The 13,496-nt window shown below is 31.4% G+C and overlaps 1 protein-coding gene across 3 annotated transcripts; it reads left to right on the top strand.

Moving 5' to 3' along the window:
• The first annotated feature begins 2,472 nt into the window (after positions 1–2,472).
• LOC114176875 (katanin p80 WD40 repeat-containing subunit B1 homolog) lies at positions 2,473–11,438 on the top strand. 3 transcript variants are annotated; one of them, XM_028062059.1, is made up of 19 exons: positions 2,473–2,713; positions 3,252–3,382; positions 3,866–3,983; positions 4,279–4,505; positions 4,602–4,704; positions 5,424–5,494; positions 6,080–6,154; positions 6,244–6,387; positions 6,498–6,642; positions 6,860–7,048; positions 7,152–7,340; positions 7,803–8,074; positions 8,468–8,584; positions 9,092–9,166; positions 9,298–9,410; positions 10,359–10,475; positions 10,569–10,637; positions 10,994–11,059; positions 11,229–11,438. In XM_028062059.1, exons 1-18 carry the CDS (start codon positions 2,689–2,691, stop codon positions 11,052–11,054), a joined length of 2,241 nt encoding a protein of 746 aa, XP_027917860.1. In that variant the 5' UTR covers positions 2,473–2,688; the 3' UTR covers positions 11,055–11,059; positions 11,229–11,438. The 3 variants fall into 3 exon arrangements, 2 of the variants coding, with proteins under 2 accessions (XP_027917860.1, XP_027917859.1); XM_028062058.1 differs by having other exon boundaries at positions 10,994–11,438; XR_003603080.1 differs by lacking the exons at positions 10,994–11,059; positions 11,229–11,438 and having other exon boundaries at positions 10,354–10,475; positions 10,569–10,638.
• Positions 11,439–13,496: the final 2,058 nt, after the last annotated feature.

Here is a 13,496-nt window from a genome sequence, read left to right on the forward strand (position 1 = left end):
TTTGACTATATTCAACTTAGTCGACTGTGATCCAAAATTGGTCATATTCAGTCAAGTCGGTCTCGGCCGACGAATTTAGTGGAGTCAACCCTGACTGAAATTTGACTGATCAGGCTCTGGCCCAAATGTGGCCATATTTGGCCAAGTCGGCTCTGACCAAAATTTGGTCGTATTACGCAAAATCGGTCTTGGCCGAAATTCAGTCAAATCCAGTCAAGTCGATCTCGACTAAAATTTTGTCAAGTCGACCTTGGCCCAAATTTGGTCACGTCATCCCCGATCGAAATTCGTTCGAAAGTCATCTAAGTTCATCCTATACTGAAATTTGGCCTCGTTGGCCCCGACAAAAAATCTGTCAAATTCTATGGTGTCAGCCCTATGGATACAAGTTTTAAAAAATTTAATTTGAATTTATTTTATGAAAAATGGATTTTGGATTTTAAACTTGATCCAAATATTTAGATCTGGATTTAAACTTGATCTAAATATTTGGATCTAGATTTTTAAAAATCCAATATACTTTTTTTGAAAAAATGGATTTGGATCGAAAATCTAATCCAATTGTTTGGATCATAATGGATGTGGATTGGATCATTAAAAATCCAATCAATGATCACCCCTAATTTGAAGAAATTTTTCGATATAAAAATTTAAGAAAAGAATATCTTATTTTAAAACCTTAGAATTTTCAAAAAAAATATTAATTTTATTCAATTTAATGTGAATAATATGTAGGAATTTATTTATAAGTGAAGAGACTTGAAGAATCATATAAAGAAATGCTAAAAAAAAAAAGAAACAAAACAAAGAAATACAAGTAAAAATCACTTAATAAATATTTATAATGGTGCATTGTATCCTTCTCTACCAACTTCTTATCCATCTCTCACAACTCCAACCACTCACCGTTTCACTTTCCTAAAAAAACTATTATTTAAAACTGTGTAAGAAATACGTGCCATTTGCTATAAAAATTCATTGTACATGTTGAAAAAATGTTGTCGGAGGAATGTTTTTGTTGGTGTCTATTAGGACTAGACGTTGGAGTGAAAAGGTTGGAAAGTGAAAAAGGGTAAGAGTTCACCGAGTGAAAAGTGAAAACGTGATGTAAAAATGAGATGTTCAAAGGGTTAAAATAAAACACTTTTTTAGGTCTCTTACAAAAGTAAAATATATACAAATAAAACGTTTTTAAGTCTATTAAAAAAGTTACAAATGTAAAAGTATTAATTTAAACCTACTAAAAAGATGTAAAACTATTTTTAGTTAAGTTTGGTGGTCAACAACAGACTTCAATATCTAGTTTTTATTTACTAAACTATCACCACACATTTTTTAAGTCCGTTTTCTCATAAACAAATCTAAATTCATAGACTTAATAAGCCTAGTTTGCACCACCGTTATGAGTTTATGATGGTAACATATAAATAAAATTATAACTTTTTCATGATGAAGTGGTCAGATGAAAACTTACTTAACCTCCTCTTTAATGAGATTATTAAGTGAGTTTATATAATTTCTTACTTCTTGCACTCATCTATAATTTTTTAGAAACTACTAGAAAATTTTAGAAACTAGTAAGAAGTTAGAAAAAGAAATATTATGTTTTATAATTTTCTTTTCAAACTCTTTAAGTCTATACTCTTCATAATTTGATGTCCTTCAGAAATGTTTTCTTTTCATCCATGGTCACATTAGTTCTTGGAATGAGTATATATATAAAAGAATTTATTGATGGATGAGTATGTCCCTCCTTCAATGGTCGAACTATGTCCAATAAAAATCTAGTCCCACCACCCATCAAAGTGGAAGAAAAATAATGCCTTTAACTAATCACTCCCTTTTCAAGTTTCTTCCACGAACCAGTTTTGTTCAAATGTGATTCAAACTAAAATTTTCATATTTATATCTTCTAATTCTAATGACTATAAAAATGGTTGATCCTTTTATGTATGTTGTGTGTGATGTACTATGACATATATTGATATATATAGAAATCACTAATGCTATAATCTCTATTGAATTTTTTTTATCCTTTTGTTTCTTTTACAATTTGTTTGTCGAGTTATTTATTTATTATTTTTCTGGTTTATTGATCTGTTAACTATTTATTTTATTTTGGTCTTTCATATTTTGTTTTAATTTTTTTAAAATATATTTTTTACATTTATTAGCTTATAAATTTATTTGATTATAGTATTGATTCAAACTTTGAAACAGTACTGGTTGAAGGATCTTTGTGGAATTGAAAAAGGGATCTTCTATCCCTTCATAAGATGTAGAGGATCCAAAAAGAAGTATTCAGCAGTGAAGAATATATCTGAAGATGTAAAAGAGGGTGCTTTTGGTAAATTGGCAACTGCAAGGGCATTCTGGTCCGAACAGTAATCATTAGTATGAATTCGAGTGACAACTGCTATTCTTTACTTGACGTGTTCCCCACATAAGACAAGTTCACAACAACATTGAAACTATTATTAAATAACAATAAAAAAAGTTTATTTCTGAGTGTTTAATGATTGCTGTTCTTCTTTCTTTTGTTGGTTTGTTGAGAGTAATTCCCCAGCTAAAACTGAGCATGATAAATTTTTCAGTTTGCTTCTGAAGAAGCTCACCCAACTCCTCATTTGCTTCATTTGTGTGGAAAGGAACTTCATTTCTGCCTCACAAGGTTCCTTTGCGATACTAATGGCAAAGACAGGATACAAACTACGTATCCTTTGTTGTTTTTGTTTCTCCTTTTGATTAATATCTGTGACTTAGAAAATGCTTTCTGGTTTAAGGTTGCTGTTACCATTTAGTGACTTGGTTTCTGTTGAAATGTGGGTGAGTTGTGTTCTTGGAACATCCAAATTGTTTTAAATGGTACATTGTTGGAATAGCAACGTCAGGTGTATGTTTTATGTTTTATTAGCTCTAGAGGAGGAGGTGCAAATGTTGGATGCTCATCAGCCACTTGGAAGTTATGGAAAAAAGTTCATAGTTTTAGTTTTCTTTTCCTTGTTTTATCGGTTGAGGAATTGTTAGGTTTATTTTCTTTGTCTTACTTTTGATGAAAGTGCTTTTCTAGAAGATAAAGAATACTTCAAAAAGTGATTTTTAATGGTTTAGCTCCAACTGCTGATTTTGCAATATATTAGGGTCTTCGATTGTATTTTTTTTTTCTTTCAAAACTAGTCTGTTATTAAGTCTATGGAGTGTAGATGTCAGATTGTTTTGATAATGTGTTTTCCTTAGCCAATCAACTGTAGAGGAATTTGTGGCTCATTCAGGGAATGTAAACTGTTTAAAAATTGGAAGGAAGGCGAGCCGTCTTTTTGTTACAGGAGGGGATGATCACAATGTCAATCTATGGATGATTGGAAAAGCAACCTCTTTGATGGTCAGTTGTTTGTTGCCTTTGTATTTTATGATTTTATTGCAATTTGACTAAGGTAGGAATCAGGATTGTTAAGCAGTAATGAAGATCTATTTCTTATGTGCACTTTGTTGAAACTTGCAAGTTATGTTATCGTAATGGTAGTGTCTGAACCATTATTGCTCTGACTGAGGACTTGCTTTCAGTTCATAGAAATTGAGAAGCTTACATTTGGACTGAAATTGGCATGGTAAAACAATGATGGAGTATGATAGGAAGCAAGATTTTTGCTCAAGTAATGCATCTTTAGAATTAAAACAAAGCTTGGAACTCACTTAAATCTGAAAACTTCAACCCATACATAGATCATAGTAATCTATCATCTGCATTTTTTCCTCCGATTGGGTTCCCTTTGTAATATGGGTCTGAGTTTCTTATGATAGCAGTATAACATAACGATGTAGAGCTTTAAACGTAACACTCTTATCTTAATGTAAATATATGCAGAGTTTGTGTGGTCACACTAGTACAGTAGAATCTGTGACTTTTGACTCGGCAGAAGTTTTGGTTCTTTCTGGAGCATCATCAGGGGTTATAAAGCTTTGGGATTTGCAGGAAGCCAAGAGTAAGTTAATTAGTATATTCTGAATCCATGGATGGTATACTTTATAGTGATGTTATTTATAGAGCATCACACTTTTATGCAAGAGAAAAAGTGCAAACTTGCTGATCATAAACAGGCAATTATTTGATGAATTTACACTATCTACTTTGCATGTATGGGATTATATTGTCATCTGGAAGAACTATTATCAGTCCAAATTGAGTTTTATTTTATTGATGGGTGAAATGTAAGGTTCATGCGTTTATCAATTTCTCAACACACCACTAATATGTGTGTAATTGTTCTTGAAGTATAGTGCTTCGCACTCTCACCGGACACAGATCTAATTGCACTGCTGTTGAGTTTCATCCCTTTGGAGAATTTTTTGCATCAGGCTCCTCAGACACTAATCTAAATATTTGGGATATCCGAAAAAAAGGATGTATTCATACATACAAGGGCCACACGCAGGGCATTAGTACTATCAAATTCAGTCCAGATGGTCGTTGGGTTGTTTCTGGTGGATTTGATAATGTTGTGAAGGTAATAGGGTGAAGTTTGCTGTGGCAGACCTTATAATTGTATAACTCTTACTACTGTTCTGTGAATAAGTTACATATCTAACCTATTAATATACAGGTCTGGGATCTAACAGGTGGAAAGCTCTTGCATGACTTCAAGTTCCATGAAGGACACATTAGGTCCCTAGACTTCCATCCTCTTGAGTTTCTTCTGGCTACAGGTGTGTTGGTGTGCCTTAAAGCAGCTTGGAACAGTAGATAATCATGCATGTGCAAAAATATTATGATGTTCCTTGTTTTTTAATTGTAATGTTTCTTCAAGTGCAACAAATGATAATCTACTTAGGCTAGATGGCTGTTCAATCTTAATGGAATTTTATGCAACTAATTCTCGTTTGTGGAGGGACCAAGAAAAGAAGCACTGTTTCCATTCTAGAAATGTTACATCCAAATGTAATTTACTATTCAAACCATTCTCATTCTTACGAAATTACTTTAGGTTGAGCATTCCCATACTATTCAAACCATACTAAATCAATTTAAATAAAAATCTTCTTTCTTTCATATTAATCCTTTCAAGTGTCATCGTGACACAATCACTATTGACAAGGATCTGCCTTTTCTGTCACAGCTATTACCTTACTTTCATCTTCATCTTTGCTGAACTGTTATTATTTTATATCATTTATCAATTATCCCTATCACTGCTCCTGAAATTATGTTAGGTTACATAAACATTAATCCACCTGTATAGAATGTAATTGTATTTGACATATATACAAAATTTTATGTTCTCTTGTCATGGTTCATTGAACCATGTGACTTGACCTTGAAGGATCTAAGCTGTTATTTTAACCAAAGCATTTATATTGAAACTATTCATTGAAGTCATAAATTGTTACTGGAAAAAAAAAATAAGATCTCATAATTTGATTTACAGGTTCGGCAGACAGAACGGTGAAATTTTGGGATTTAGAAACCTTTGAACTGATTGGATCCAGTAGACATGAGGTATCTAATCTTGCTAAAGTGTTTTTCTTCTGTTTCAAAGGAATCAGTTACACCAATTTATAAATCATAAATTCTGGTTCCAAATCTGCCTCTTACCAATAGAGTTTTTGCTGTATATCAGTTTTATATCACTACTATCATTCATGCAAAGTGGAAACTCCTAGAGAACCTATTTCAATGGTTAACGTGATTGGCACATTTTTTTACCAGTTTGCCATAACATCGTTGTGGGTGGTTTCTAAGTACTATGAAATGATTCCTTTAGTTGTAACCTAGAATATTTCCCCAATTTTTTTATACTCTTGGAACTTCAAAGTTAATTTGTTTCTGTAACTTGAAATTTGTAGTGTATCATGCCCTGTGGTTAATCCTACAGATGTGCGTAAAGTGTGTTTTGTGATTTAAGTCATATTCTTGATGTAACTTAGTTGCAATTGTAGTATGGTAGATGTATCTGTTGATTTTTTTCTCTCTTCTAATGTAAGCCTGTATATTTATTTCCAAGACATGCATGCACATGAACAGACTCACTAAAATTTATACAAAATACTAATTTTTAATAAAATATAAATCACCTTGTGTTAGGTTTCAGGTGTACGCTCACTAACTTTTCATCCGGATGGACGGACCCTATTTGCTGGACTTGAGGATAGTTTGAAGGTACATATTTTTTGTTCCAATAATTAGATTATAATGGTAAATAACTTGAACAGGTTAAAGATTTCATATGTAATTCTCATAAACTATAGGTGTATTCATGGGAACCTGTCATATGCCATGATGCTGTTGACATGGGATGGACAACACTTGGTGACTTATGTATTCACGATGAAAAGCTTTTGGGTTGCTCATTCTACAGTAATTCTGTTGGAATATGGGTTTCGGATATTTCGGTAGGACTCACCCTCAATAGATTAGTTTATATTTTTTTTTTCCTTGTCAATTTTGAAACATGAATTCTGTTATTTAGCTATCATTATGATTGTTATTTTTAATGCATCAGCTTATCAAGCCATATGGTGATGGCTTGGAAACTGAGAACAAAAAAAGCACAGAGCAGAAGCTCAGTCTCCAGGGAAGACAAATGGAGAAAGTAGAATATGGTGTGAACAACGAGTCAAAAGAGATAAAGAATATATATATAGACTGTAAGCCACAGAACTTCTTGTCTTCCCATGGCTTCTTCAAAATTATTAATGAATAAAGCTTTCAAATACAGTTTGCACCATAAAGCATATATGAGCTTTTTGAGGAGCTTTCTAGGAAGATTATAAGCATTTCCCATGTCAGTTTTTTTTTCTTTTTTTTGTAATTCTGAATACTCCCCCACTAATGTATTTTCATTTTTTTGTTTTGCATATAAAGCTTCTGAAGGGAATCCTGATAACTTACTAAGATCCAGGTCTTATAATTCTCCAAAAATGGACCATCCTGAGGAATCTAAAGAAATGTTAAACTTGAGTTCTGCAACAGGAATTCGAGAAAAATCAAATGTACAAACTCTTAGAAAGTCTTCCATTGTGTCAAACGTTGTACCTCTGGATATTCCCAATGGTAAGGGCTCAACAAAGTTTTTGAAGTCGTGATGTTGCTTAAGTCAGCTCATGTTCAGGGAGCATCCACTGATATATTTGATGTTTTGATGGGCTTTCATCAGATATTGATTCTAGAGAATTTGTTGACACTATAAGCAACTCTGTTAGTGCAACAGATCCTAACTTTGAAATGAAGCTTGGATCCCATAATGAAGTCAGAGACTCCATTGATGATAAACATCCCATTAAGAGTGTCGCAGAGAAGTTTGAAAAAACTTTAAGACCAGATAGATTTTCTGAACAAAAGAAATGTAAGTTCTTTTTTTCTGTCAAATCACAATGTAGATCAAATACAAGTCATTACTGATTACATTTCTGGATTTGGATCCTCTAAAATGGCAGTTCACTATAGAGAGAAGTGTGACATCTCAAGTTATCAACTGTTAATTAAATCCAGGGTTAGATTTAACATGTCCACCATTTGTTATATATGTGCATGTAGCAGCAACAATTTATTTTCTCATCAATTAATTAGGTTCCTCTCTCTTCCCTCTAAGGAAAGAGCTCCCCTTAGTGGAGCCAAATCCTGTATTTCTTTAATCTTATTCTTGCAATGTCCTTTCTCTAGTCTATGTTTCTATTTCAACAAAAAATGAGTTAACTTCCCCACCATTTTCTTGGTTATATCATGGGCTAAATTAGCATCTGACATCGTTGCCCTGAACTATATTTGACTTTTCATTGGCTGAATATATAAAATTCTCCTTTGGCAGTTGCTGTTGTACAAGGAAGGACACGTTCTTTGGTTGAGAGGTTTGAAAGAAAGGAAATAACTCCAATCAAGGAAGATCAAGATAATGCAACTCCCACGACAACATTTGAAAATAGGGAAAATTTTCTCAAAGAAGATCAAACTAGTGCATCCCCCAACACTACCACCTCAACATCTGAAAAGGGGGAAATAATTCGTTTCAGCGAAGATAGAAACAATGTGCTCCCTGTTCCTAACACAACTAGTGAAACTGATAAGCATACTGACTTCATGGTAAAATTCTAGCTTGACAGAAGACAAGATTTATGAAACTCTAGAAACTCTCTCGCTTAATTTTTTAGCCTAAACCTTATCTGTGGTGGTCTACTTTATGACTTATAAGTTATAATTAAATTGGAATGTTATGCTAGACTTGAAATTGGCTTCTGATACTTTCTCTGGAATGGAATCTCTTCTTGACCATCTCTTTGTCCTCGGGAGTTTGGACCATTGATCAATATTTTTTATTCTATTCGTGTTGATTTCCCTTGTTTTTGGCTCTAACTATGAAACCTATATTTTGAAAGAATGGGGTAGTTCACATTCACTGTTTTTTGGGTCATGTTATTATCACATTTTACAAATTGTTGCGTTGGTTTTCAACTCTATCTTGTTATATAATGTCAGAAAGCAGAGTTTGGAAGGGATTCAAATTCTGCAAATGATGGAGAAATAATTGAAGATCTGTTGCAAACTCATGATGTAACATTAAGCAATCTCCGATCACGTTTGACAAAATTACAGGTGAGTTTAGATAGTTAGATATTAATATCATTTGCTTTTAGACCAAGCTTGAATCAAAGTGGACCAGGGATAACCCCAAAGTGGGTGACACAAGACCCAACAAACTTTAAAATGAAACCAACTTATTAAGATGAAGTTTACATCCATTTATAAACTATAATTTGACTTATATCCGGTAGATGTGAACTCTTAAACCAGTGGTAGAGCTTAATGGTGCTTAAGGGAGGCCTTGTCCAAAATTTTGTTATATATATATATATATATATATATATATATTAATATATTTTATATATTTGGTACCAAAAAATAAATTATACATCTAAATCAAGATTTTGACCGTCCTAAAACATTTGTTGAAGATCTGCCAAGGTCTTAAACATATGTACTAATATCAACTAGAAAATGCTTATTTTACCCATTAAAGAAGCCAAATCTAGAAAGAAATGATGCTTAAGGTGCCATCAGTGAAACAATGTCGTTCATCAAGTAGTTAATGTACACTTGCAGGTAGTGCGACATTTTTGGGAGCGCAATGATACTAAAGGTGCCATCAATGCTTTGGAAAAGTTGCCTGATCAATATGTGCGTATTTTTTTAAGTGCCGATGTGTCACTATTTTGGTCTTTGTCTGTTCTGTATAAAATGCTTTAACTAGTTATTTATGGCTTTGTTATTGAAAATATAGCATTGAAGATAATTTCCTCTGGACGTAGGTTCAAGCTGATGTTATCAGTGTCCTTGTTGAGAAGATGGAGATTCTCACCTTAGATTTATTTTCTTGCTTACTTCCTGTGCTCACAGGTTTGCTGGATAGCAAGACAGAAAGGTAATTCTTTATTAACATGGTGTTAGGAAAATTAAATTTTGACTAGGTCTTTATCATTATAAGACTTATTTTTTTATTTATAATGTTTTTCTCTACTGAATTTGTTTGTGTTGTCACCGAATTTGTTTGTGTTGTCACCGATGTTGATACTTTAAAAACCTTTTAAATATATTTTAAAACATCAAGATCAATGTCCACGAATGTATTTTGAAGACACAATAAAAGAACTCTACAGTAAAACACAGTAGAGGATCTAAATTCGTTTTGCTCTTCTTTTGTTGTAGATCATATTTCTTGCTCAATACTACTAAGGGTTTCTTTGACCTATGTTAGGGTGACAATTTTTTGATAGATGTGAAATGGATTTTTTTATCGACGTTTGTTTTTTTTTGTTGATATTTGTAGTGATTATTATTGTTATCATCGATATGAATATTATTCTTTGTTAATAGTTTGGTTGAGCTTTTTTTCTAATGTTAATTAGGAAAAGTTTTGATCGACATTAACTTAGATTGCTTTTGGTCTAACATTAGCTAAGATAATCCTTTGGCCAATGTTGACCGAAAAGTCGGAAAAATAAAACAATTACAATGTTGTAAAATTAATTTTGATCAATGTTAACCTAAATAATTGTAATGAGATCCATTCAAAGCAATTTTGGTTAATGACAAATGAGTAAAAGCTTTGTTGACTAAAAAATAAGATCAACCATGATCGACTAAAGAGATTGTCAATATTGAATATTGATATTTTATTTATTAACAATTGTTTGATATTCAAATAACTTATTACATTATCCAAAACCAAATAATTTAGATTCTTACCTAAACAAAACATTTGAAAAATATAACATAAAATTATCTTAATTCAAATTCAATGTATTTGCATGTGTTAAAAGATGTGAAATTCTTATCCAAACGAAAGCTAACTCTATTTCTCTCAGTGCAGACATGTGAAGGTGTCATTGGATATGCTGTTGAAGCTTGTTGTTGTTTTCGGTCCAACAATACGTTCAACTATTTCAGCTCCTCCCTCTGTTGGGGTTGATCTACATGCGGGACAAAGGTGACCTTCATCATCAACTATAATGTCGTTTTCACTATCTCATAAAGTTTCTATGTGAGTGAACCTAATTGAAATAGAAAATGTTGGGAACAGACGAGAATGCTCCAATCAATGCTTCATGCAACTGCAAAAGATCCGAATGATTCTTCCAGTATTAGTAAGGTAATCATGTAAATTTTAGTACACTGCATTTATCTGATTTTTTATATTTCTGTTTTTCTTCAGATTTCATTGAGCATCAATTCCTCAGTTTGATTAAACAACTTAATGTTGTTGATTCTTAATCTATCTCATCTCATCACAGACTGTCAAGAATCCCGGTATCAGTTTGAGTCACACCTTAGTATCATATAAACAAAAAACCCTACAAATCCGTTGTTTTAAGGTTTTGGATTGGAAGTGGTGTTTTAATTCCTACAAGGATCAAATCATGACTCATTGGTACACATTAATTCACATCTACATTCCGCAATCTAAGAGTCATGGTTTTTCCTTTCCCCTGGTGTTTTTGGTTGCAGGAGGGGTGGCGTATTGGCCAAGTCTGCTCAAGAGCTAAATTTAGTTCTTCAACAACCTTAACTAAGGTGCTGCTATATGAACTTCAACCAACATATGAATGATTGATTTGGCTTAACATAATAATCATTAGCTGGACTGTGTACAAAACATGAAAGTGGTGATTGTCATCAGATACTTTTAGTGGCAAAAGAAATGTGTGAGATATCTGAATAAATTGTTTGACCTTGTGTTTAGATGCTTGAAGGTGGAAGTGAAGCAGTCATCTAAGTAATTTGTTCTTCAACCCTGCTCTAGCTTTTTGTTCCTAACATGTGCTGGTCTTCACCTTTATGTTTTGTTTCTGAACTGGGTTTTGATGCACCTTGGCATGGACTAGTGCAAAATGAGTACATGTATCAGTCTTCTGTATTTAGTAGCTGTGGAAAATTCCTTATATATGCAATATTTAATGAAATGAAATGTGTCATTTTCATGGATCAAAAAGTACTCAAGCTTCTTCTGTCAGAAAAATGGAGTGATCAGAAATTACAAATCTGATGCTAACTAGATTTACATCTTAGAATGCTCAATTTATTGAATGTACATTGTGAAACCAATTACCAAAGCTAGTCTTGTCTTGAATTCTATTTTAAGCTCGATGATAATTGTAGACTTGTGGAGTTTATCATTATAATACTTTAAAAATGGACCATTTAGAAGAATATTGGAATGAAGGTGAAAAGGTTTGAGTCTAAGAGTTTGGTGAAAAAGTTTTTGTTCTATCTTTGTTGAACGGAGTTTTCTGAGTTGGTAAACATCATTTTTCCCTTTTACATTACAACTACCTGAATAAGACCATCAAGCCATCATTTTAGACAAATAAATTTTGTGGATGTGACTAAACTTGTGTTTTTTTTTATTTCAATGTGTCAGTTCTATTTTAGTAGTAGTTTACTACATAATATTTTTATGGGTGAAGTTAACATAATTTTCTTGGAAAAATTTACCGTTCCTTGTATTCAAATTTCTCATAAAATCGTGGTTTTAAATTACAAGTAATTTTCATTGAGCATTGGATTTTTCACACCCAGCTCAAAAGTTTACTCGTGGGTTCAAATAAATTACATAATAATTTATTTGACCTAAAATAACATGATAAAATTTACAGTTATTTCTTGCTTCTATTTCTTCAAAAATTTTATTTGAAAATTATACTTAACTTTGGCTACTTAGTTGGATAAGTATGAGTAGGTATGTAATTTGCTAGGAAAGCATTTGCAAATTTGGTACAATAAAGACGAAGAATCGAATAAGCTTTATGCTGTATATAGTTTGTTGGCAATTTCTTCCTGCACTCCCATCAATTTCTACCGGCACCAATATTTTTTTGGAATTCCATTTTTATCCTTGTTTGTTTTATTTGAAATTGCTTCTTCTTGGAGAAACTACTTTGATGAGATTTGGTGTGTTGTGATTTGATTTCTCCCTAAGCTTTGGTGGAGGTGCTGATGATTTGTGAGTACATTTGAATAATATTAACATATATTGCTCAATTGAAATTCTCTTTTTATACGATAATGATTTTGAAGTACATTTGAATACTATTAACATCTATAAATAGTTCTATTATTATATTACTTTCATTTTTATTCTTTAGTAAAATAATTTTTGTGATAATTGTTTGAAATTTTCACATTGACTATCGACTAAAGATAAGACTATTTCATAATATATATATATATATATATATATATATATATATATATATAAAAGTAAGATGTAAACTTCATCTTATAAATCGATTTTGTGAAGATAAATTAAACTTAAAACTCACTTTTAACAATAATTAATTATTTAAAATCAAGATATGCATGATGTAAATATTAGTTACCTAGATAATAATTAACTTGTATTTAAGAAAGTGTAAGTATTAAATACCGAAACTATCATGAATATGATGACGAATTTGGATTCTTTACTAAATTTTTTTTTTTTTATTATTTCTACAAAATATACTTATAGACATTAATTTGATTGTGATGTTTTAAAATATATTAAAACAAATTTTAAATTCTTTTATCTAATGTATTTTTAATATATAATAAAGGACATTAAAAAAATCTACTGAAATATATTGACTCCAATATGACATATCCAAATTTCACTTATAACCTATAAACCTATAGATGAAAGTATGAGGAGGGATAAGTCAATGCATATTTCTCTTTTTGTTATATGTAAGGAACTATCTCCCTTGATTTTATTATTATTATTATTATATATTAAGCAAATGAATTTATTATTATTATTTTTTGAAATTCATTGTGCTTGAAAATGTATTATGTCATGCATTTATAATGATGGCAATTTATTGGTCCAGGATCATATATGTGTTACAAATTTATCTTTTATAATTGTAATATCAATTTAAGATAATTTTAAATAAAAATTCTAATTATATTTATGAAAATCTTTCAAATTTTAATTTATCTTGTTCATTGAACTTATTTTTTTTCAGACCAA

Source organism: Vigna unguiculata, chromosome 3 (genome assembly GCF_004118075.2).
Source record: "Vigna unguiculata cultivar IT97K-499-35 chromosome 3, ASM411807v1, whole genome shotgun sequence".
Lineage (NCBI taxonomy): Eukaryota > Viridiplantae > Streptophyta > Magnoliopsida > Fabales > Fabaceae > Vigna > Vigna unguiculata.